At 34.0% G+C, this 27,254-nt stretch overlaps 1 protein-coding gene and 1 non-coding gene across 11 annotated transcripts in view; both read right to left on the reverse strand.

Moving 5' to 3' along the window:
- CEP128 (centrosomal protein 128) overlaps nt 1-27,254 on the reverse strand; it is an 83,107-nt gene that overhangs the window by 24,511 nt on the left and 31,342 nt on the right. For 8 of the 10 annotated variants that reach the window (XM_085549300.1, XM_015865215.3, XM_015865214.3 and 5 more), the window contains 6 exons: nt 20,963-21,313; nt 19,676-20,326; nt 18,112-18,276; nt 13,876-14,052; nt 12,947-13,006; nt 10,691-10,883 (listed from right to left, as the gene is read on the reverse strand). In XM_085549300.1, coding sequence (XP_085405426.1) covers nt 10,691-10,883; nt 12,947-13,006; nt 13,876-14,052; nt 18,112-18,276; nt 19,676-20,326; nt 20,963-21,313 — 1,597 coding nt within the window. Of the gene's footprint in view, nt 1-10,690; nt 10,884-12,946; nt 13,007-13,875; nt 14,053-17,405; nt 17,541-18,111; nt 18,277-19,675; nt 20,327-20,962; nt 21,314-27,254 lie in introns of those variants that run through there. The other 2 variants (XR_014946750.1, XM_085549303.1) reach the window with 2 other exon arrangements.
- On the reverse strand, nt 24,150-24,220 carry TRNAG-CCC (transfer RNA glycine (anticodon CCC)). Its single transcript has one exon. It is a non-coding gene; the product is annotated as a tRNA-Gly (tRNA).

A 27,254-nucleotide genomic window follows, 5' to 3' on the forward strand; every position in this document is an offset into this window, starting at 1 on the left:
TTGTTTTGTTTAAGAAAAAAAAAAAAAAAAAAGGAGGAGGAATACATCTGTGTGAAAGGTATGTGAAATAGAAGATTCCTCCCTGTGTTCCACTTGACCAAAAAAGATTCATATACTCAGCTTGGCTTTTTTTGAATTACAATGCAACATTGGACATTCCATCATAATGACATTATTGTTCTAAGCAAAAAAGATGTGATTACAAGGTTCTTTTCAAGTAAGTTTTATAAAATATAAACTGAACTAACTTCTGCTAATGGTCTCTAGACCTGAAAAACTCCATCTGAAATTATCTTTCTTCAGAATTAATTCCCTACGCCGTACCACTGCCTAAACTGTCTGTCCAGCATGATACTTCATAAAGATCTGGACCAGGCAGATAGCTGCTAAAGTGATGTAATTTAACTGATAATATATTTCTACATCGTAGAGTTGCCCTTTATAACCACATATTTAAGAAACAAGTTATGTATCAAAACTCATGATTCCATTTAATGCCTCATCTAAGAAAACAAAGGTGAAGCCAAAGATAGATATTAACGCAACATATATTAAGCAGCTTCGCAAAAGCATCTCTTAAAAACTTAGCATATTCCAACATTCTTTTAAATATGCCTACTCTTAAGGACAAAATATTTCTGCCAACTTGACGCCAAAAGTTCTGCTGATTTAGAAATTGTAAAATATTTCCCATAAAAAAAAAAAAAAAAAAAAAGCTTTAGAAATTTAGTTTTGAAAAATAACATTACAGTTAAAAGATAGAGCAGCATTGTGCCTGTAACATAATGAAGACTATCGCTATCTCTAGTGAAGGCTCCTTAAATTCATTCAGTGAGTTTCTCTAATGACACCTTCCTTTATTAAAGACAGTTGATCTGTGCCAAGAGTTTCTACATTGCTCAGCAATCCTGCTATAACTATCTTTCCAGGTCAAAGGTAACCACAGGGTTGTAAGTAATATCTTCATTTTTACGGAGCACAGAACACATCAATTTATAGATTGTCTGGAATGATCAGCAGTAAGAGAAAAGTATTATAAAAGCAACCTCAGGCATCGATGGTTAATCAACATGTCCCATTTTTTATTTCTAGCTTAGTAAGAAGCACAAAATCCTATAGTGAGTTATAAGCTAAAATGATTCAAAAAATCAAACATATCAGTTGTATTAATTATACTCAAAATCAAGGGCTTGTCAGAATATTGTGTGAAAAATTAAGCATCACACTTTTGTATAGTTCTACAAAATTAACTGATACATCAGCAAACACAGGCTGAGTTCCCTGACATTATACCACAGCCTTAGATCTATCCAATCAAAATTCCAGGAAATACAAAGGTTATGATTTAAAACATTCCAATGACCACCTTTCGCAGTCTGCCTGATACAGAAACATAACACATCACAAAATTTTGCAAAAGTTAAACTAGTCACTATTAAATATATTCTATTCTATAATAAGTTTGGATTTGCTGTTATTCAGATCTTAGACAAAAATGTAAAAAAAAAAAAAAAGTAGCTCAACTCCTTTACCTCCACACTGAAAGCAATAAGCTGGGAAACAAGATACTGAATTGATAAAATCAAGACAATTTGAATTAAAAATCATAGGTTTATTTCTGAAAGACACTGAATAAATTATGTTTTGGTTTCTGCCGATTCACTACCTCTCTCAAAGAAGGTGGCACAAATACAGATGTACACAAAATTAGTTCTTCTAATAGTCACAAGCAAATTGCTGTAGAAACAAAAGACTCTTGAATGTGTAAGACTTGTTTACTCTGAAGTTGACATTTGCACTTCAGTTCAGATTCTCATACATAGCTATGATACTGTAAGCTAAGTCAGATACCTTCAGCCCTCCAAAAAATCTCCCCCAGCCCTCCAAAAGATTACACAGAAAGCTGTATGGAAATTCACACAGCACTTATAAACATCTGTTCATGAGCCACTGTGGCTGGTAGAATAGCTTCCTAAGCCCCACTAGATTTTGACTGGCTGTAATGGGAGTTCAGCCAAGTAGCTTAAATGCAGCCATCTCATTTTGATAGCAATTTCAAAACGAGTCTCACCACTAATTTTCCTAAATAAAAATTATCTCTGATGTAATAGTAATAGGAACATATATATTGTACATTGGGAATTTGATTCTCTGCATTAGTTCTACCACCTGTGAAATGGAAATTATGTAATTAGCTACCTAATGAAACCATGATTTTATTTGAAAAATAAAAACTTTCCAAATACAATGCTAAACATTTTTAACAGGCTACATATTTAAAATGTTTTATGCATGTTTTAAAGAAACAGACTTCAACATTAGCTGGGTCAGTCAGTAAGGAATGCCACTACGCAAACTTAGCATAACTGTGTTATGGTACTCGAAGGGCAATCTCAATACTCCCATGATGTGGCATTAGAACAAAGAATCTAGGTTATTGCAAGAAAATAATAGCAGTTTGGAGAATACTGTCAAGACATATTTTTGTTCCATCAAGCTAAAATGAGCTCTTCCTCAAAACACCTCAGGAGTTTGTTATACATTAGTAAAGCTATTCTTGATCTCCCCAGTTTTGCAACCTTGAAAATTTGTACTTCATATTTCACAAATTTATGGACAAGCTCTTGAGAAATCCCTTAATTAGATATCTTTTAAAATTGCCTTCATCAGAATTTGCAGTAGATTTATTTCAAGTCTTTCTAATCACTTTAACTTCAAATACACAACCTGCAGTTTTCAATCATCATTCAGATACATTGCCCAGAGAGCTGCTGAACAGATACTACAACATTCCTGCAGGTGCACAAGGCAGCCAAACAGATTTCCATCAAGCACAAGGGAATTTTCTAGTACCTGCATAAACCAGTTTTTCCTCAACTAAGAGTTACTTATCTTGAGTATACCTACATAGCAAAGCTTAATCATATATTATGCCACTTACAAGGTCTTCATGTAATGATTCAGACATTAAGGCACAATTTTTGGAGGGAGTGAATTAAGCTGTTTCTAAGTGAAAAATTTTGCTTGAAATAATTCACAATACATACGTTTATTACTTGTCCAGACAGATCTACACTCTTGCCTTGTACCTGTGTTAGCATGGTTCTGGTGGATGGTTTCACAGTATCCTGACACAGGTCCAGGAACACTGGATATTAGAAGGTATTTCAGCAAGTCTGGACATTTGCGCAATCAGGCTGGACACAACAAATCATCTGGCACTAAATACAACTGAGATATAAAACAATATTGAGACTCGCTTCAAATGACTAATTGAAACAGCGAGTGTAAGCCACTAAGGGAATTTCTCTATAAAGACACAATCTTAAAGGAACTATACAGAAATATGTGTTTATTGGAAACTTAATTTGTGCTAGTAAAGAACAAGGTTTGTAAATTAAAAGCATTCACTAATATGCTTGTATAATCCTAAATGAGATATCCTTTTAAATGGGAAACTGTATCACTTGAATATAAAAGATAGTATTCTGCTAGTTCATCCCCATCATATTCATAGGTTTAATATAAATATAAATAATAAATTAAGTACAAATAAAAGGTAAACAGAATGAAAATGAAATATCATGCTCCTATGACTACTAGATTCTACACATCTCCAAACTACAGTATTACACCTATCACAGACATTCCCTTTTTTTCAGTGTGTAGGTTGTGTGGTCTTCAGATCAGAAATTATTTTAGCAAATCTGCAGTATATATTACAGCAATAATAAAAGAAAAAAATATTTCTTAAAATTTAAATGAATTTTGAACAGCCCTTTCAACTGCACACTGTTCAGGAACAGATTTTTTTTTATGCAAAAGTCCCCTATTTCATTTAATTATTGTACATTCTTAAAAGTATTGAACTGAAGAACAAACAAATTATGGTGATGTATTTTTTTAACTTGTGATTGAAGATAAAGCAGGAAGAAACTTTTTTTTTTTTTTTTTTTTTTTTTGGAATTATATTCAGAAGGTTAGTAGTAGTCATGGCCAAACTCAACAGTCACTCAATTTGATTGGCTTTTTATCTGCATCTCTGCTAAACCTAAAAAGTCTCAAGTGAATTTTAATACTTGTTACAGTTTTCTAATGCATGAGCAAATGGTTATATTAACACTGATCACATTAGACAGTCTTTAAATATTATAATTCAGATACCACCACTGCAATGACTGCAGTGCTCATAATGAGCAAGGATAAATTACCTGTTACCTGTATCCACATTAACAGCATCCTCATAATCATGGATACCAGTATAAAAAAAAAAAAAAAAGTGATTTTTCTTTTGCTAAATTCTGTACCTTGAAAAACTCTAGCAAAGTATTAGTTGCTGTAATCTTTAGCAATAGAGAACTTAGAGATATATAGATGACAAATTTGTAGAAAATTCATTTTTCACTATACATCATTATTTTTGCTATGAAACATAAAAAGTTTCTTAAATCTACAATGGTGTGTTTGTTTGCATGAACCTGAAGCAATACCCACAATCATAACAGAGAAAGGAAAAAAGGCATCTGAAGCTGAGAGACAAGTTCAGATTCCCTACAATATAGATTCATTGCTATGCAGGAAATGGAATGTACTGTGCTCTCTTTCTACTCCCTGAGGCTTAGAGATGTTTGGTTGTTGTGTTTTGTTTTCCTTTTTTTTTTTTTTTTTTTAAACGCAACTTTTCCACATTCACATCTCCAGAGCAGGCCTACCCTGTATTCCCCTATTTCTACAGAAAATTCCTTTCATTTGCCCCCAGAAGCTATTCTCATTACTTCTAACTTCTCTGTACCTGCCATTTTCTGAACCACAAAAAGTACTAGCAAAAGGGATATGAATAAATGCACTAGGCTCTGCCTTTCCATTCACCAACCTCTTGCTGACCTGTGAACCATTCAGTTTTAAGTAAATGTAGTAATTTAGCAAGGAAATGGTATCTGCCACTAAGCATTTTGTGATATTATCAATGCTTCTAAGGCCTTACTGCCAGAGCTTTATTAATGACTTAATTCTACTGTGTAGAACAGAAGCTGTAAACTCAGCTGAAGTGCTGCTGGTACTAAGTGCCCCAATCCCAAAAGATGAAGCCAGACCTCATCATAAACTGCATTTGCTAAACAGCATGAAGGCCTCTTTGCTCTGTGCCCTTCATGCTGCATTTCTTTTAAGTACTCTGCCCTGGCTGTAATATTCACTAGACATCCACACAGGACAGTTGAGTTTATTACAACTGGAACTGTCTACACTGAGGAAAAAAAATGGTTAATACATGGTTAATAATGAGCAAAACAGGACTGCAAAGGGGCTTGATGATAAGCAAACACTAACCAAGGGAACGAGTAGGTAATATCAGTTGAAGTGGTAGGGAAGGAAGAATTTAGCTTTTCATCTGCATCAAGACATTAAATGGCCTAGCTGAATTTGAAACTGTAGTCTGACCCACTAACTCCTGATCTAGTAAGGAATGCCCCTGCATACAGAAGAGGGATTGGAACTAGATGATTTTTAAGGGCTCTCACAGCCTGAGCCATTCTATGATTCTAACTCGTGATTATTTTAGATTTCAGTATGTGAACTGCAATCACACCTCAGGATACAGTATAGAGCTATCCAGGCTGTCTGATCAATGGCATTTTTTTCTACATTTTTTTATTAAAAACATACTAAAGAGAAAATAAGTAAGCATTACATAAAACAAAATATGATCGGAAATATTCTCAAAGCCATGTCATCAGAATTGTTGCTGTTTTAGACAGAAAATACAGTTGAACATTCTTTTTTGTCACGGCATAAAAGACATAATTTTTACAATTCTCTACTGAATGCAGAAACATTTCCTTTCTGATGATGAATAAAGCCTCCCTGAAGTACACAGAAAGAAACAGAAACTTAATTTGTTTTCAGTCACCAAGTGCAAGCACGAAAAGATAATTTGTCATATCTTGTTTTAGAAAATTATGCTGATATGCTTATGGGCACAGCAGCTACATAAAAATTATGGTATGGCATATATAAAATGACAAAACAGGAAATTGAATGCTACTTTCTTGAGTGAGTTCTCTGACTTAATATCATAGGTTTTCCTTTTTCTGATGTTTATTATCCCAAACATATTTATGCATAGCCACAAATTTCCTTTTGGCTATATTTGAAAGGCAGCTGCATATTTTAATACTGAAAAATACAGAGAACTGATGTTGGATCTAACAGCTAAGGGCAAGTCAAATAAAGGTAACAAGTTCTCTGAAGCAGCTAGCACAATTCACTTGAATTGCAGGAACTGAGCAAACTGAGCAAGGTAAATGGCTGCAATACAGAAAGGCTTTCTAGCTGAAGACAGTTGTTACTTGAGATGAGTAAATGACTGGAGTTTAGAAAGGTATTTCTTCAGTGAGCTGTTTGAAGATCAAACAGGCCCTTCACAAAATTTTCAGCAAGGGACAGCAGGTAAGATACAAATCCCAAAGGTACTGATCTCACTGATAGCATATGAACCACACAACCTGTTTGCCTTGCTTGGTTCAAAAGCCAAAATCCATTTTTATATATATATAAATGAATTGTGTGTATTATTTATATATATATATATATATATATATAAATAAAATAAAATAAATTTATTATTATATTTATATTATATATAAGTTTAAATGTCCTCTAGATTTTGTAAAGTAGCATCCCTATTTTGTGAAAAATTAATACGAGATTCAGTCAAAGCAACAAGAGAAATAAAAGCTGAATTTGAGATACATTCAGGCATTACTTTGAAGATACTAATCAGACTGATACATTCATTAAACTGATTAAAGCATAATACTTTGTCATATTTAAAACACCATTAGGTACACTTGAGAAGGAATTAATGAATAAAGATTTAAAAGGTTTAGGTACATTTTCCAAAATTCTGCCATCCTGCTTTTGATGTACAGAGTTGATATTTACTTTTGATTAAATCAACTACTAACTTAAGCAGATCTAAGTCTATAAGACCAATTATTGCTCTTAGGCTCAAGTATTAACTGTGACCAATTTGACTCTTTACAGAAATTTATAAACTGGAGACAAAAGACTAAAATCAAGAAAACTCCTAGTTACTAATAGGATCACAGAATATCCCAAATTGGAAGGAACCCAGCACGATCAAGTCCAACTCCTGGTTCTGTACATGTCCATCCAAAAAAGTCACACCATATGTCTGAGAGCTTGGTTCAGATCCTTCTTTACCTTTGGCAAATTCAGAGCAACAATCACTTATCTGGGGAGGCTGTTCTTGTGCCTGACCACTCTCTTAGTGCAGAACTTTTTCTGCTATCCAGTTTGAACATCCCCTGTTACAGTTCCATGCCATTCCCTCAAGTTCCATCAATGGTCACCAGAGAGATCAGAATCTGCCTCCCTACTTCCCCTCACAACACAAAAGCTTTAAGGAATACAACAGACATTCAAAATTTTTCTAACAGAACAGAGAGCCTTCTTAACAATTGGACTAAATGCATTCTTCATTCATTGGCTTTACTGCTGCATCTGGGCTTTACCCATGATGTCACTACTGATTGCCTTTGTATTCTCTGTGAGCAACTTCTTCCATTATTTTAAGTAACAAAAGCCAACCAAGATCTTCTCTCCTTCATTTGGATTCTCTAAAAATTGTTTTCTCCTTATAGTTTAACATCTTTTCTATGGTATTAGTAGTGTTGTCCTTTTCCTTTGGGAAAATAGTGTTTCCATTTTTCTTTTCCAAGTCACTTATAACTACAGGTTTACACTCTATTAGCTGCTTCACAGTTAAAAACTGAGCTTTTTGTAGGAGCATTTGAATTTTAAATAGCCTTACTTTGTCTTGGAACATAGTTAAAGAAAAAAAGAACACCTTCTAAACATTTAAATGCATCACTTCATAAATCATGCCCTTGGATCATGCAGTAACAGACATGAATTCTGTTATTTCTGCATCTTCTACCAACTTAAAATAATGGATTTGTTGAACGAAAGTCAGTCATTCAAATTAAAAAAAAAAAAAGACTACGTTGACAAGACTTGGAAGGATGCAAATTAAATTCACATGGAGATGGTAAGTCCATTATTCTTGCATATACTGTCCTGTGTTATTAAAAATCAATGGCACAGTGATTCAAATTCAAAATTGATACAAATAATGACACAAAAAAGCAATAAATGCAGTGTCCTTTCTTGGGCGCCAGGTAAAAGAAATGGAGTGATCCCATGATCCACTTCCTCCATGTATCAACAAATGTACTAAGGCTCCAAATTTTATTATCCTATTAGCTCTTCATAGTAAACTCACTGATAAAAAAAAATGAGCCCACAGACCAGCATCTATGAAGGAGGACTGAATAACCATTTCTTTCATCAACTACCCATCTGTTCCTCAGAGTAGAACATATTCCTTAATCTAATATATAGTTCTTTTATTTAATAATTTCTAGCATAGGTGAGTGTAATACAGGCCGTCATCTGCTAAAAATATTGGTTTGCTAGTAACCAACAGCTGCCTCATGAAATGAAAGCAATACCAGGTTAATCTCCAACTACCTGTGATAAATCTCGGTTATATTTTAATTCCATGTTTCTAATTATTCGTTCTGTATGTTTGTTCTAAAGCACTGAATACTATTAAAAGCGCTAACGGAAGACCTGTGTCACTACAGCATCTAAAGCTACATAAATGCTACTAGGCAAAATTATATCTTAATCTGTATTTATGAATCTTGTTGCCTATTAGACCAAATCAAATTAGAATATGATTAAATAAACCAAATTTGCATGGTGAAAGACTGTTTTCAGAACTTCAAAAACATCTTAGACAATCTGGAATCAAATTATATAAAGAAAGCAAGCGTAATGAATTGATAAAGGAATGCATTTAAATGAAGATTGCAAGGGTAAAAATCTATCAAAGTAGCCAAAACAAGTTAGCTCACCTGATCTCTCCTGAATTTGGATTGTGCATATTTGTAAAAAACGAATGAATCGCTCTCTAAATGGAAAGCGTAAGATTACATGCTACACTTTTTTCTTATTGAATAGCATTAATTTTGATCAATCTTGTCAGTTTTGTATTTACTTATAGCTTTGGTTATAGCTTAAAATTAAAATGCAAAATACAAATTTTAGAGAAAATCTGAGTAAAATATGGAGAACAGAATTAAAAACTAAATAAGGCTTTGTTTTATTTTACTATACGCTTAAATAAAAAATGATGATAAGGCCTGAGGGAGATCATCTTAGCAGATAATTACTCAAAGATCACTAAAACAGTATTAATAATTATATCTGGATCCTGGAAATAACAATTTGATGAAATGAAAGACAACAATGGAAACATTCAAGGCTGAAAGATCAAAGTATGTTCCCTATCAATGTTCTCTGTAAGCGGAGGTGGAAAATCCTGGCAGGATCTTACTGCTCCTGTAGAGAAAATAATCCATATCGTTCTACAAAATATTTACAAAATGCTTTGTTTTTATTTGTTACTGTTACTGTTGTCTTGCTATTGTTTTATTTTTGTTTCGATATTGTATAAAACGTTTTCAATAATATTTAAGACAGCCACCAGAAGCTGTAAATAAACCTACTTAAAAGCTCACTCTGATGTGAATCTACACCAAATCTAAATACATAATGACTAAAAAAAATAAAACATAGTATTTTGACAAAATAATTAGCTTGTCATTATCAGTACTGAAATCTGAATAAAGGCCAGAACAAAGTTTTAAAAGAAAACACAAAAAAAGAAACTTTCCCAATATGGAAATTCTGATCCCAGAAACGTGTCAATTAGCATGTTTTCTCAAGCACTGGCTTCTCTGCTTGCATTCATTTTTCTGCTATGGAGCCCACCTCTTTTTTCTTTAATCATTTTCCTTCTAGTTCCATTTGTAAGATACCAAACTATCCACGTTTTTCTGATACCCTAAGAGACTTGCTCCTCTGTTGGAATAGTACCTTAGAAAAACAGAATGATTATACACATGTGCATACACACAAGATAAATACTGTTCTCAAAATGTTCAGCGCAGGCCTCAAGATAACCAAGACTGCATTTCAGAATTTTACATTTCACCTAAATTTTGGTCTAACTAAAATCGACTTCTACATTCTTCATAACTACCAAGGTATTCTGACAGTGAAATTAACTACTATTAAAATACTCTTCATTGAATAAATATGGTCCATTAACATAGAAGTGCATGTGAATGTGCATGTATATGAAAAGCAGGATGATGAAAGACTAAGATCTCCTTAGTTTCATGAAGCACTCAGCACAAGAAAGGAATTCATGCTGAAAGTATGTTTATCTACCCCTAACAGAGTTCTGCTCAAAGTCAATCTTCAAGAAAACTATAAAACAGAAAATTACAAGTACTGGAATAGAGACTAAGAACTAGCACTCGGTTTGAGATAGTGAGGTCCATCCTCACCAGAAACTTGCATTATTGTTTTCCTTTCACAACAAACCCAGATGCTACCACCAATCCTGTCATGCTTCAGAGTAAAAATTACAAGCCAAAAGAGGGAGAAATTAGAATCAAGCTTGCCTTACTCCATTTGTCAGTACAGAAGGATTTGTATTTCATCAACCAGTTATTACACCTGAATGCACAGGAATAATAATAGTACCTTTCTTAAATCTTTCTTCCTTTTAGCAAAAAGACAACCAGCAGCATACCTCTTTTCTCTCTGTGTACTTCTTCTAAAAGTTGTTCTTGCTTTTTTATCTGTTTGAAGAGAGACTGATGTTCAGACTCCTTCAGCTGTGTAAAGTGCTTGAGATGCTGTTGGCTTTGCAGCAAGTAGTGTCGCAGCTTTTTTTCCTTACTTTCTCTCTCCTTCACCTCCTCACACAGCCACTGCAGCTTAGTCTGTATTGAAAAATGGGGGGGGGAAAAAAGCAGAATTCTAATAAAAATACTAGGACAAAATTTAATTGAACAAATTATCTTTGGAATCACAGCTTATTTATTTGTAGCTATTAATGCACAACTATTATACAAGGAAGCACTCATATTAAAAAGAACCTCAAGGAATCTCAACAGAGATATATTTAGGCTGATAATTGTATGGACGGAAGCAACACACAGATTTCTATTTTATTTCTGCTGTATGTAAGAAAGGAAATTCATATTTATTTAGAGCTTTATATAAATACCAAGAGCTGCTCTTGAGCTTAGCGTTAATAACGTGCATTTCATTTTGCAGTATAAAATTCTCTTCCAAACACCTTTGTTAAGTCATCCTTCTTCCAGGAGGTCAGCCACAATAGGTAATGCTTCATATAGACATCTTTCTGCCTCCAGACAAGGTCTAGCTCTGTCATTTCCATCTGGTCTAGGAAATATCTACAGTATTGTTTATATACTCTGCTATTCATTCCCATAAAATTTTCATCAGTGGAAGTATGGAACAGTAGGAATATACACAGCACTTAGAGAGTGTATAAAAAAAAAGTCAGTGAAAAATTATATTTACCAAAAAGTTAAAATAAATGTTCCTAGTACATTCAAAACTATGTTTTTAAACAATTTTATCTAAAATCAGGAAATGGAAGAAAAATGCAGGAAACAAATTCTCTATTTAACATTAAAGTTCAGAAATCGTGTCTCAAAAATATTTGTATCACAGCAAATTTGTACGTTCGAGAGACTGTAGTTATCTAGAGAAAAATCAATATACAGAAGAGAAAAACAAAATTAATTCTCAAAAAGGGGCAGTTTGGCAGAGGTAGTTGAAAAAGCGAATATGATATTTAATCATACTACCAAAAATATCAGTTTCAAGGCCATTATTATTACAAACAAATTTTGTCACTCCTTGGACACAGTGTAAAAAATCAAAAGACTTCAAGTTTTGAATACACATAAGCAGTTGCAATGATGCAGAAATGGAAATGTGGATAACTATTACGGCTTGATAATCTCAGATTTATATTATCTTAATTTTGCTTTTGACAAATATTTTTTATCACTTATCTAAAATAAAAAAGAAAAAAGGAGAAAAAAAGAGGGATGTCATCTCAAGTTCTCATTCATTCTAAACTTCCACCTAGTATCTAAAGATACTTACAAGAGAAATATGCACAAAGAATAATTAGGTACACTTTGAGTAGTCTATTCAATATGTCAGTATCACTTTCAAAATTATGAAAATACATAACATTTCTTCTTTGATTTTATATCTATTATTTACAGTGACAGTCTCTCCTGGTCCACAAGTATTACATAAAGCATATATCAGCAATAACCTCAAGTTAGCTTACATGTACATCATCCATTTTTCCTTTCACCTTAACATAGCAGAAATTTTTATGTATTCCACAATTTCTTGTGATCTACTTTGATTATTAAAAGCTGAATACTTTTAAAAGATACTGGATAAGAAGCATATCTTGGGGGAACAGGAGGGAAGCAGCCAAATGAAAAGCAATGGCTCTAATTTACCAGTCATCACCTCAAAACAGTTTTGAAGCATGAACACAACAACTACATGATAGAATTCAGAAGCTTTAAAGGAAAGCGGAAGAGAAATTCCAGGAAACCAATTAAACAACCTTTAGATTTAATAAAGAGCCTTATTTCAAATTATTTCTTGTCTCATTAAATACTACCCTGTAGAATAATCTGCTGACTATCTCAAAATAATTGATATAGTGGGAAACCCAGATCACTGTAGCTATTTTATTTATTTATTTATTGGCAAATTGTTATTGATTTCACTATAAAGATACATGTTTCTTGTTGATAGTAAAATCTGTAAGATTATTTTATCAGCTTAAATAACAGCCTGGGAACATCATAACTGCTGACAAAGGAAAGCTTTTGCATTTTTTCCCCTTTTTAACTGTCTTTTCAAACACAGATTCTTCTAACTGATTATGAAGGCTGGATATTAGATTGCTCAGCATCAATTCAGATAACTTGACTATTACCTTTGTCTCTGCTAACCAGCGATGAGGATCATTCAGCACTGTTGGTGTAAGTGATATTGCCTGTAGAATAGTGAGAAAGAGAGAGAAGTATGCATTAAAAAGGGCATTAGAAAAGGAAAATATGCTTTCCAGTTTACTGAAAAATCAAATAAATATTCCTTGCTATAAAGTCCAGCTGGAAAGTCATATCTGTAAATGGCTCAACACAACTGTTTATCTATAAGTAAGCTAGATTTAAAGGTAAATTATGCAAACTAATTGAATCACAGAACCATAGAATTGCTCAGGTTGGAAAAGACCTTCAAGATCATCAAGTCCAACAGCAAACTAACCATAATGCCATTGATGCTAACCTATCAACCCTCCTCTAAGTCATGTCCCTGAGCACCATATCCGAATCGATTTTAAACACACATTCAAGGATGGTTACTAAACTTCCTCCCCGGGGAGCCTATTCCAGTGGTTAACCACTATTTCCGTAAAATTTTTCTTGATATCCAACCTAAACATACCCTGGCACAAATTGAGGCCATTTCCCCTCATCTTGTCAGCTGTCACCAGTGAGAGGAGACCAAATCCACTCTCCAAAATTACCTTTCTACATCAGATAAATATCCCTAGTCCTGCTGTCCCTAAATTATCTATACCAAATGAGTGGTACTTGGCCTCAGCACACAAATACTACCCTGTAGAATAATCAGATGACTATCTCAAAATAACTGATATAGTGGGAAACCCAGATCACTGTAGCTATTTCAATATATATATATATATATATATATATAAGCAAATTGTTATTGATTTGGCTATATACATTTCTTGTTGATAGTAAAATCTGTAAATCTGTGTGTGTAATCTGCACACAGATTCTGCTACAATCACTTATTACAAAAACAACAAAGGCAGCATCCTGCAAAACTTAGAATTACTTTGAATTTCTCCACAGAATCCCGAGAAAAAATCTCACAAGCAGCATCAATTTCAGTTCCTATCATGGTGAGAATGGATTCCTTTTCCATTTCTAAATGGTGCAGCTGAACCTTAAACTGCAATCTTGCCTTGTCCATCCTTCTCAAGTGATCTTCTTCATCGCTGATCTGTTTATCCTGCAGTTAAAAAACAACAACAAATTCTTGCATTAATAAAGTAAAGTGCATAAACAGCGATACAACCATCTTCCAATGTTATAACTACTCCACACCCTGGCACCGAGTACATTTCCTTGCCATGGAATATTGCACCTTCTCATCTAACTCAAAATCCTCCCTTGATTCTCCATATTCTCCTGCAAATCAGTTGTGTAAAAGCTGCATTAAACCCAAACCCAGCAATCATCGAGCTTGATTTCATAGACAAAACAATACATTCTATCATGAATCTATTTTAAATTAAAAGAAAAATAGCTGAAAAATAAATGAATACATTCATTTACAAATTAACTTTTAATCTTTTGTCCTGGAGCTCAAACAGGCATCTAATCTCTCATCACAAACACAGGATCCCAAATGAAACTTGAATTGGCAATCTGCACTTCCTCAAATGAAATGCATTAAAAAAAATCTCTTTTAACGACTAGCACTGAGAAAAATGTTTTAAAGATAATTGATCATCTCTGTCTAAAAACTAATATTCCTAATACTACAAAAGTTGGAGTTCGCTTTCAACTCACTGGAGGAGATCATATACCCATCTACTGTCAGATTTCCTGAACAACAGACATTATACTATTAAAATCTCAACCAAGAAAAAAAAAAAATTGAATTTTCCTTCATAGCAGCCTGATGGAACTGAGCATTTAAAGAACTTCTTTCTAGAACAACAGAAGCCAGCTAAAACAAAGTTCACTTTCCAAATTTATGGCCTGTAAGTCTAAGATTATCTTAGAAATGAAATAATAATTGTAATAGTGAAGATTAATATTAATTTTTTCACAGAAAGAAGAAACTTTGAAAACCATTTTTATTCAATGCTAACCCTAAACATCTGCATTCAATTAAACTTCTGTCCCCATTTTTTTTAAGCCATAGGTATTTCACTAGTAAACTATGAAATTGCTATCACATACAACAGAAATTGTACGCTGTGCAATTGTATCCCTAAAAAAATATACATTAATTCTGTAAACATACTAGTCACAACCAAAAATTAGCTGCAGCTAATGAAGCAACAGCAAAACCAGCAGTCTTCCTTTCTATTTTTAAAAGCTTTTAAAGTTTACTTTAGCGTTTACACCAATTGAGTCATACCATGTTTAATTCAACAGGTTACTGATACACATAAAAAGTCTCATATTCCTTGCGGAGACAAGGAGGAAAAAGAAGCAAGAAGCAAACAAAATTACGTCAAGATTTTTTCAATGCATTCTCTTAGAAAAGAAAAAAGAAATACTTCTCTTAGGGCTGGTATTCACGGTATAGAGTCAGCATACACTGAAGACACAAGTAATATGACAAGAGGAACTAATGGCATTTCCAAACTATCCCTTTTCCTTATCTACATTCAAAATGAGCTAATTAGATTTTAAACTCAACATTTATGTGGTGACTGCATATTTCATTTATCAAAGCAAAACATGGGTTGAAATTTAAATTGAAAAAATTGAAAAGTCAAAAGGGATCCACAGCAGCAACTGGCATCTATTAATAGATTTAAATAAACTGAGTTAAAGCATCTAACAACAATTCAGTGTTTCATGTGCAATGAATGAATAAACCTTCTGTATCATGCTATGAGAAACACTTATAACGCAGAATTTAGATTCACAATGATAAGAAATTACTGAATTTACATAGGAGAGTAATAACTTTGCAACTATCAGCACAAATATCCAAATATCTTTTTTAAAAAGTGAAGATATCCTAAAAAAATTATATGCAACTTCCTGCAGGAAGAAAAACAGTTTTCTTTTTTATGTTTTCTGGAATTTTAATTTAGAAACTCAATTTTAATTTGTCAACGATCATTTTCAGTATATTACAGTGTACAGTTGTACAATCAATAGGTAAACAGAGGTTTAAACAGATGTTTCATTAAGAAAGATTATCGTGATGGAAAGATAATCTATAATAAATGGAAATGCTCACTGATGTTGAAGGCTCACAGTAAACTCCACAAAAGAGCAATCTCCAGAGAAAGAGAACCTTCTTCAGGGGCAGTCATCCCTTAAATAGGATCTAGGAGGTAGAGGAATTACCTTCACCTGTGCTCCCACAGTTGACTCAATGGCTTGCCTCAGGTGGTCAGAGGTTCAGGCTGTGATCAACAGATTCCCATACATATCGAATCACAGAAAAGCCCAGGTTGGAAGAGACCTTGAGGATCATGAATCTCCAACCCCCCCAGCAATAGGCAGGGACCCCAACTTCCATGTTTAACATCAGACCAGGCTGCTCAGGGCCCCATCCAAGCTGGTGCTGGAACACCTCCAGGAATGGGGCATCCACAGTCTCTCTGGGCATCCTGCTCCAGAACCTCACCACTCTCATAGCAAAGAACGTCCCCCAACAACCAACTTAAATCTTTCCCCCCCTTCAGCTTAAAACCACTTCCCCTTATCCTACAGTTTCAAAGAATTGACTCCCCTCCTGTTTATATGCTCCCCTTAGGTACTGAAAGGCTGCTATTAGGTCACCCCGCAACTTTCTCTTCTCTAAGCTGAACAAGTCCAGCTCCCTCAGCCTGTCTTCATAGGGTAGGTGCTCTTAATTTCATATTCTTAACATTATTCTTAATATTATTCTTAATATTAATCAATCAAAAATGGACAGAAAGGCTTTTTGTACTGGAGAAGGTAAAACTTGTACAGAAATACTCAACTGAAATCACAATTTTGCAAAAAGAAATTAAGCTAAAAACAGGACCACGTAAAATACAATAATTTTAAGGAAAACCTTCATTTGGAAGACCTGCTGGAGAGGAGCTCTGCTGAGAGGGACCTGGGCATCCTGGTGGACGACAGATTGGCCGTGAGCCAGCAGTGTGCCCTCATAGCCAAAAAGGCCAATGGTATTCTGGGGTGCATTAAAAAGAGCGTGTCCAGCAGGTCTAGAGAGGTGATCCTCCCCCTCTACTCTGCCCTGGTGAGGCCTCTGGAATACTGTGTCCAGTTCTGGGCTCCCCAGTACAAAAAAGACGGGGATCTCTTGGACAGAGTCCAGCAGAGGGCCACAAAGATGTTGAAGGGCCTGGAGCATCTCCCCTATGAGAAGAGACTTAGGGAACTGGGTCTGTTTAGCCTTGAGAATAGAAGGCTGAGAGGGGACTTGATCCAGGTTCATAAATACCTGAGGTGTGGGGGCCATAGTGGCGAGGCTGGTCTCTTTTCAGTAGCGCGTGGGGACAGTACTAGGGGTAATGGGATGAAACTTCAGCATAGGAAGTTCCGCATGAACATGCGGAAGAACTTCTTTATGGTGAGGGTGACGGAGCACTGGAACAGGCAGCCCAGGGAGGTGGTGGAGTCTCCTTCTCTGGAAATATTCAAGACCCACCTGGACACCTACCTGTGTGATGTGGTATAGGGAGCCTGCTTTGGCAGGGGGGTTGGACTCGATGATCTCTAGAGGTCCCTTCCAACCCCTACAATTCTGTGATTCTGTGATTAAAAAGTAACGTTGCGGCACCAATCATGGAAGCAAAAAAACTCAAGTAAACAGCAAATGAACTTGGAAAATAAAATTTTTATTCAGCACCTGCAGATTTACCACTAGATTTTTTAAAATAATTGTAGGGTGTGAGAATATGAATTGATATTTAGTAAAAAATATTAGTAAGAAGAATATTCAGCAATATGAATGGCTGGCAGAGAGCACGTATCTAGAAATAAAATACCAGTATAAGAAAAGGATGTAAATTTATCTGAAAGTCTGAGCTAAAAATATTTCCTATTTAAATGTTTTAAACAAGTTATTTAGAATTTTTTTCCCCACATTTACATTCCTTATGTACTTCAAATTTGTTCTGAATTATTCATAGCTTCATATGCAGAAAATGAAGAGAATTGGAAGACCTTAATTAGGTATTTGTTAGTTACCCAGTTACCTATATTAGAAGAAAAAAGGAACTTATATTCCTACTAATTCTATTTTCTATTCTATATCTAATTCTATAATTCACCTTCATTTTAGACATTTGTCTGAAATTTAAAAAAAGATTAGACTAATTACCTTTTTCTCCAGTTCTTGTTTTACAAGCTCAAATTTTTGCCTGAGTTTTGTATTTTCTTCTTCACGTTGGGTTAATTCTTCTGTCAATTTATCACATTCTATTTTTATCTTCTCCAGCTGCTGACTCTGAGTCTTGACTATGCTCTTCTCTTCTGCAAGTTCCATCTGGAGGTAAAAGATAAATAGACAACAGTCACTATGATGGACTTACCATCATTCTCAGACAGTTGAGTTTCAAGACCATGGAACATAATCATAAAATGATAATTAACTTTAGGATTGGGTTTTTGTTTGTGGTTTTGTTTTTTTTTTCCATTCAAGTTACATTCCACTCATCTGTGCTGAAGCTGTAAAAAATTACATGTAGATTAAAAAGTCTAGGATAAAGTCACAGCTCTGTAAATGAAGAAAACGAAGTGAATTTTCTCAATATTCTGTTAAGACACAAATGTCAGGATCAATATCAGTGCCCATAGTATTACACTGACCTTTCCATTCAAGGGAAAAATAATCACAATCAACTCAGGTTTTGATTACCACTGTCCCAAATTCACTTCCCTTGACTCTGAAATTGCAATTTCATGCCAAAAAAATCTTACTTGGACAGATCACTTATATAACAATGCTAGACACATTATAAATTAAATACCCAAAACACTAAGCATTTCCTATAAAAATATTTTCTGTTTCTAATGATCCTTCCACTAACAGCTACCCAGCATTCAGCGTTTTTTTATTGCTATCTTTATTAAATGATATGTTATACAGTCCTTAACATATTGTCAGTTCTGCTATGAATGATAACTAACCACGCTTCTCTAAGAAACATCAATTCATAACTGCCAAGATGTGGAAAACATGCATTTTAACCTACACTGCGTATTTGTGAGAAAAAGAAATTAATTTATGTTACCTATGATGAAATACACCAGCAATCACTACAGTTTTATTAAGGATTTTATAGCTTTCTGTGATTAAATGGCTTTAATTTTTGTATGGCAAATTTTTAATTAAAAATATCTGATGGAAATGAGGAGAAAAGCATATTTATAGTGCTTCTGAAGCACATTCAAATTATGTTGATAACTTACAACCTAACCTGAAAATTGCTGCCTCTACTAATATGAAGACACAAATAGAACACAGAAAATACTATCTTACATATATATTAAATCATGTAATCAAAATGCTTAAATAACAGTGCAATGTTTAGCTCATACAGAAGATTTCATACAAATGTCAATAATTAACTGCAGTTTAGAACATGCATTTCCCCAAAATAAAGCGAGTAATCTAATAGAGCCATGATGATAATTTATTAAAATAGTAGTTGAACAAGGAAGAACTAAAGCCTTACATTTCTCCTGTTCTGATCACTGATATAGCTAGGCCATTACTTCTGAACTAATAAAAGCCTTTGCTCTAAAACTGCTAGTTTTGGAGTAAAGTTTTTATGATGACTTGAGTTGCAACAATGCATGTCAAATGTTTTACAGCACATATTTGACTACTTTCATCCCTCAAAAGAAATAAAACAGTTTGCTTTTGGAATTATAAGGAATACCTTTAGCATCCTAATCTGAGCACCTGCATCATCCTTTTCTTGCTTAAGGAGTTTTGTAAGCTCTTGAATGTTACGATCATGTTTGATTTTAGCATTATGTAACTCTAATCGAAGATCTACTAGCTCCTGTTGGTGAGCTTCTCTTTCCATCTTCAATTGCCTGTTAGCTGAAGTCATCTCTTCATGCTTAGATTCCTGATGTTTTTGGAGTTCTGAGAGGCTCTTATGTAATTCTTTTTTGATTTTTTCTTCTTCTGCTATTCTGTTTGTTAGCTCCACACGCACAGCACTCAAATTTTTTACATTTGCTTGCATTTCTAAGAGTCTTTCTTGGTCTTTTTCATGAATTGATTTACTAGTTGCAAGTTCTTGCTCCAAATGTTCCTTTTCAGCTTGTGTCTGATTTTGTAGAAAGCTTTGCATTTTCAACTCATTCTCTAATTTATTTACAGTACCTTGAACTTCTTTTATCTCTTCTTCCAGGGATAGCTGTTGAGACTTCATTTCATTTAGTTTTACCTCCTTGCAGTGAAGTTGTTCTTCCTGCTGGGCTCTCTTTGCAAGCACATCATCCAACTCTTTCTGAAGGTTTTCTATTTGGTGTATAGCAGAGAGAAGTTGATTTCTGAGGTCATCTTTTTCCTTGAGGACCTAGGGGAAATATAAATAAGAAATCTAGTGCCACCTAAAGTACTTCAAGAAAATCAATGGAAGCTAACACCTAGAGTGCTTCGTTCTGCAAAAAATTTCAGAACCTGTAGACTTCATTGACAACAAAAGGTATCACTATAACTCTAGAGTCTGAGAAAAGCTTAAGAACACAATAGAATTAAAAATATGCCTAGAGTATCAAAGTCCATATAGCATTATGATATACTAGCAATTTGACATACACAGGAAAAACAAATACTATATTCAAAGATGTGACCAGAGCATACTACATCAAACAATGTACAACTTCATCATTTTTATATGATTAAAATCTTACAAAAATAAGCTACATTAATAGCAAAGTGAAAAGAAAAAGAAAGCAACATTCATAGTACAACTTTCTTCTTTGCAAGAAGAAAGCTTTAAGAGAAGAAACCTCAATACTGGCTAAAGAACAGAATTTAGAACTCTGTAATATTTAAAATAAATATTTCCATCTTTTTGCTGTTTTGTAGTTCATTAGAAAATGTAGTCCAGAACATAAGAAGGAGGATGGTTTAAGTTACATCTTGCATCAATAAACTTTTACTCATTTCTGAAAGTAAATGTGATGGCTACAAATAAAGACTATCTTACCTGATTATTTTTGTCCATCAGTTCACCTATAGTTTCATTTTGTTTTTCCACCTCACGATCCAGTTTCTTACACTTCAGTTTCCACTGTCGGATGGTTTCCTGTGCTCTCACCTTCAAATCTTCTCTTCTTTTCTCAGTTTCTAGCCTGAGTGCCTCTGAATGCTTGAATTCAGTAAGGTACCGTTCTGCTTCCTTGGTACTCTCTTCAACTTGATGAGCTAACTCAGCAGACTGGCGTTCTGTTTGCCTACGTCCATCCTCACTAGCCTTGTAGCAACTCTCTATCTCTTTTAGCTGGTCTAGCATTTTTTTCTGCTGCTTCTCCCTGTTTTCCAGGTCAGATGTTAATGCCTAAAATCATCATAGCAAAATACAAAAATTTCAAAACTAAAGTTATATTAAAAAACAAAGCAAAAAAAACAAACAAACAAACAACAAAAAAACAGCAATGCTCAAAACACATTTCTATCTAAAAGAAGAACTGTTTAAAAGATTCCTCGGATTAGGCAGTAAGTACCCTGTTAGCTCACAGAATCTCCCTTTGAACTGGTAAATAATTTCAACACTTGATACAAAATACATGGCCGTTTTATCCTATATTTTACTTTTGGCATTTATTCTTCTTATGGTTGTTCATGTTGTTATTTGTATTTCAAGTTTGAAACAGAATTGGTGACCAAGAACCTAGTATGATATGCACTAGACAAACAGAATAAAACAAAAAGATATAAGGAAACAAGCATAAATATATTATGAGGGAAAAGAAAACTAGCCAGGAAAGAACACCAGTCATCACAACATATGTAACCTATATACAAGCTAGACATTACCCAATTTTATTAGACCAACAGACAGAATAAGGGTCTTATGGAAGGAAGGAAAAAATGCAAAGAAAATACAGCAGCTTGCTGGATGTTTTTAGAATAAATTAAACAACTTTTAGTATGCACCTTATTTCATCATAAAATTAGCAAGCATTCTGGAGACATCAGTTGGCTTCAATACTGAATTAAATTTGACAGATGGAATGAAGTAGGAAAGAATAAAAACATGCATTTTAAAAATAATAACTGCTCCTTATCTCGAATCTAGTGATATTTCCCAAGACAGTCTCATAAGCAAGTTAGTAAAAATGTTCCTCATAAGCATTCCGCAAGGGCACATTCAAAAACCAGTTACTGAAGTTTCACAATCCCAAACTGAATTTTATTAAGATTGTCAAGTAGAACATAAGATTAGCATTCCATATCTCAGACCTATTTAGACTGTTTTTATGCTATTCATTATTTTTGTTAATGACTTAAATGGATTTATTAGGCCTACTCCATTCAAAGATATCATCAAGCTTTAAAGGATGGAAAAAACCTTGGAGAAGAGCATTAGATTTCAGAAAAACTGAAACAAATTGGAACTGTCCACTGAACTCAGCAATGCAATTCGAAATGGACAAAATAAAACTATTTTGCATAGGAATTGATAACTGTCTTTACAAATGCACACAGAACAACTGTTTAATCAAAGGTCATGACACAGTTTTTCTGTTTTTTTCTTTTTTCCCCCCACCTTCGGAGAGACAATTAATTGTATCAGTCTTTTCAGGATAGCATTTACCATCCTGGCAAGACAACTAGCATGTGACAGCCTGTGGGACTGCCAGAACATTTCACAGTCTGGAATGTATTGCCACAACAGGCATGAACAACTTGCTATTTGTACCCACAATGTAAAACTGGAGTAGGATGATCCACTTGCCTACCAGTTGTTCACTTGTAGGATGAACATGCTCACTCTAGACACAGCTAAGATATAAATAATAAATATGTTATCATCACATTAACTAGGCAACAAAGTAAATACTAAGCAGGTGGCAACAAGAAAACAGGAAAATTTCCAAGATTTAGAATTCTATACATCAGAAAAAGACACACACGATTTGTTTCACTACTGACTCATAAGAAAAAAAAAGATTATCACTTCACATTTCATGTCTTTCTGGAGACACTACAGAAGACATCAGCCTAAAACAATGTATAAATATATATTTAACCAAAATTCCCCCAGAGAGCACATTTCACTAATACAACTACAATTTCCATAGACATTTTAATGGAATACGAGACTAAGATTATAAATACAGAAAGCAATGCTAAGTTAATAGTAAACATTCACTTAACAGAAGTCCTAGTCTCCAAATTATTGATTTATAGTAAAATGAAAGAAAAAAAAAAAAAAAAAAAGAGAAACATTTTTCTTTTATGCTTACATTAAAACAACTAATTAATCAACACTAGCTAATTTGCATGGGGAGGAATAAACTTTGATGAGGATGTACTACTATGAATTTGAATTTACTATTAGGGAAATGAGACAGATCTTTTCAAAGAGAATAGAATCTGGAAAATTGCAGCATATCAATTTTTCATGTAGCTCTCCATATAAAACAAGGTGCATAGAAAAAGTGTAGCTCTCTCTACAGCCTATATTTTCCTGTTTCTATAACAGGACTCCCAAATGTACTGACCTATACTTTTGAATTCCTATTATGATGTATATCCATATGTTTATCCATATGTTGACATTCATGTAGTTGTCAAAATTCTTTTCAGTCTGTAGCAGTTCTCCCTTCTGGTATTTAAAACTTTCAATAAGCAACTTTTCAGATATGCGCTGCTGTAAGATATTTCAAAGTTCTTATAGCAAAAAATATTTCATGAAAAGATATTTATTATCTATACATATAGAGAGATTGGTTACTAATAATTTTCCAAATTTTTTTTTTTTTCCCCATTGTGGCATATGCATATATTCACATTACAGGAATTGTCATATACAAGTATCAGTAGGAGAAATCTGTATCTATTGTAGTACACCTCACACATCACTTAAGTGTCTATAAAAAGTGCAGGTTATTATAGTAATTCCTAAAATAGCATTTGACCGAATCACTTATCTATATGTTCTCCTATATGCTCAGAAACTACTTGCTTGTATAAGAAGCAGGTCAGGATCAACCACTTTGGATCAATGCCCTGAATGGTTAGATTTCAAAGGAGATGTCGTTCTGTACTTTGCTGTAACCACATATCATTAATGTCTTAGTTACAATCTTACTATTAGTGTCTTAGAACCTGCTTTGGTCTTTCTTCATCAGAGAGGTGCTTCAGCTCTCTGATCATCAAAAACTTTCTGCGCCGCCCGGGAATCGAACCCGGGTCGCAAGAATGGGAATCTTGCATGATACCACTACACCAGCGGCGCAGTTGATAATAATGCTCCTCCTGGCATTAATATCTAGGTTTTTTTGTGGGTTTTTTTTTTTCTTCAAAAGAAAATTAATTTCCTTGCAATTCTTAAAAATTCATTATATTTAGTTAGTTGATCCTGGAGTACAACAACTTCATGCTTAAGAAATTCAAACACAAGTGTTATTTTCAAAACTTATTAAAGTTTGTATCAGCCCTCAGACTGGAACACCAGTAATATTTCAGTGGACAGACTCCATCTGGAGATGATGCAAAGGAAAAGGGATTAAACTGAAAGACTGACGCAACATTAACCCCCACATAAAATAGTTGTTTATTTAATGGTTCTAGTTCACTACGTATCCAGCATCCCAGTATTAGACTTATCATCCAACTTTCACAAGAAATTGTAAGCAAAGATCAACATCTCCTGAGAGGTAGTTATTTATCTGAAATATAAACTAATCATCATAGGCCTTAAACATGTGATTAGTTCAGATTTGCAGTCCCCTAGCTTGACTACACAACAACCTGCATTTTCAACCTAATTTAAAACTAATCACCGCAAACAGCAAAACAAATCCCATTCTAGGAACAGAAAATAAACCTCATTGTGTATTCGGTGCAACAATCCTTAAAACTTTTACGAACATTTAAAATGAATGTAAAGATAATTCATTTCATACAGCGACATGTTTTAAATCAATTACGTGCAAACAATTTATAATAAGAATTAACTAAGTCATTCTTCATCCACACTTACTATGTTATTCAGCTAAAATACAAGAGCTACTCTGAAATTAATGCCTTCTATTTTATGATGTTAGCTCACAACTTCAGAGGTGGAAATTGGTAGCATGGCAGCAGAGCTTGAACCTTCCCACCAATATTCCATTACATTTTGTTTCCATGCCACAGACAGCAGCAGAAGGGCAGTCTGATAGAATGGCACCTGATGTGTGAGTGTGTATGAAGCAAAAGTGTGTCTTTGAAGTCCTCCATGCAGAAAAAATTTTGAGCAAATTGAGGCAGTGGGTGGTCCATTTCAGCAGTGGTGACAGCAGGTCATCCCCACTTCTGCATAATTTTACAAGTGCAGCATACAGGCTCCTGATCATCACTGGCAAAAATGCACAGCTAATGTGGTGACTATGTTGCAAAAAAGTACTTTGTAGCTGAGAAATTTCTCTATGAAAGAGTATTACTGTGTTCTTTGTATCTAATTTAGTTTTCATGGAAATAAATAAGAGGCATTGCTTTCAGAGTAACCTATGTAATTTTTACTGAATACAGGATGCGTAGATTTCATTTGAACCCCTTATGACTCGTGCTCTGTCTAAACACGAAGAATCATTGATCCAGAAGGTTTCGATCTTTCATACAAACACAAGTTCTGTTAATTGAAAAACTAAAGATACCTACACTCAATCTGTCAATTAACATATTCACTTGTTAAAAGGTATACTGCACAAAATCAATAAAGGAGGTGTCTTCTCCATATTTTCCCCAAGCATTAAGTGCTAGTGGCATTGATAAGTAGTAGCATATGTAAATGTAAAGACACAGCTGAAGCATGGTAAAATTTAAGTTTGATGTGTGATTTCAGATACATTTTTAAATGTGCATATGTTAGTCACTTTCATAAAGTTTCTGGAGCATTACTTCAGTGTTTACAAATCACTGATATAGTACAGATACATGCTGGACTATGGTAAAGTCATGGATTTTTCATATTTTGTAAGAATAAATTTATAAAACTTGCATTGGTTGATCATCAGATATCTCAGTTATCCTGCATAATTAAAATAACTGGCTAACACCATCATTTTTAATGGAAGAAAAGCCATAAAATAGATTTTAACAAGGCTAAAAATGTCCCTCAATCTTCCTAAGACTGAAAGATTTAAATAAGCAAATCAATATCTCTTTCTTAGGAAATTTGAAATATGTTAAACAAACTGCCTGCTGTTACACTCCAATAAACAATACTATAAGACCTCACTGACCTAAGTAGAATCTAATTAGAATTACATAAATCTTCAGTAAATCAAATTATTTCAGAAGCTTATGAGTTTGTGTATGCTTATGGAGAAACTAGCTTATTGCACTTTTACAATTTGTGTACTTTTAAATGTAATAGTAAGGTTGAATCAATTTCTATTAAGTTTCACAAAGAAAAACATATATAGAATAATTACGTATATCTTTAAGATCAGGTAAATCAGAGCAATTAAAATTCTCTATGAAATTTAAAAACTGAAGATATAACTCACTTTTAATCATGAGTTTAAGAACATGATCATAATCTGTGGGGGTAGATTTAACTGTGAGCAAGTCACCAGAGAGCTTATCAGAGTCTTTGGTTGACCTTATCACTGTGAAACACTGGAAGACCAGAGTGTGAGACAAGAGCAAGCAGTGTCTGCTTCTAAGGATGGAAAGGAGGTTCCACTGATATGCATTGTTAATCCTGTTATTTTTAAGAAACCTTTCATCCTTTATCACTGTTGTTTGGGAGAAGCTGGAACCAATTAGCTGATTAGAGGAACTGTTTGAGGAACAGGAATGTCTTGCTTGGAAGTGCATTCACTTCCAATAATTCACTTCTAATGGTATATAAGATGTATGCTGAACACAATAAAGAGACTATCCTGATGCTACACGAAATTGAGAGCTCTCGATCCTGACTGAGCGCCGACAATAATCTTTCTCATCCTCTCCATTTTACATCACATTGTGTGTTTATGGTAACAGGAACTAAATGTACAACACAACTCAAATTCTTTAAAACAATGACATTTAAATAAATGACAAGAAACTTCTTATATCACATGTACACCAGAAGCAAACAGTTACATCCTCTCCACTAATCAAAGATAAGTTTAACTCAATTTAAACAGAACTGCTCACTTCCAACTGAGAATCAGACTATCTGATAAGAGCAGCTGTTGGAACAGGCTTGACAAATGCTTTGTTAGTACATAAGTTTAGAAATTCACATCCTTGTTTCCTTGATGTCTCATTAAATAATACCAAAAAAACCACCACCT

The sequence above is a fragment of the Coturnix japonica genome, chromosome 5, assembly GCF_054131305.1.
Source record: "Coturnix japonica strain WE chromosome 5, WE-NBRP24, whole genome shotgun sequence".
Lineage (NCBI taxonomy): Eukaryota > Metazoa > Chordata > Aves > Galliformes > Phasianidae > Coturnix > Coturnix japonica.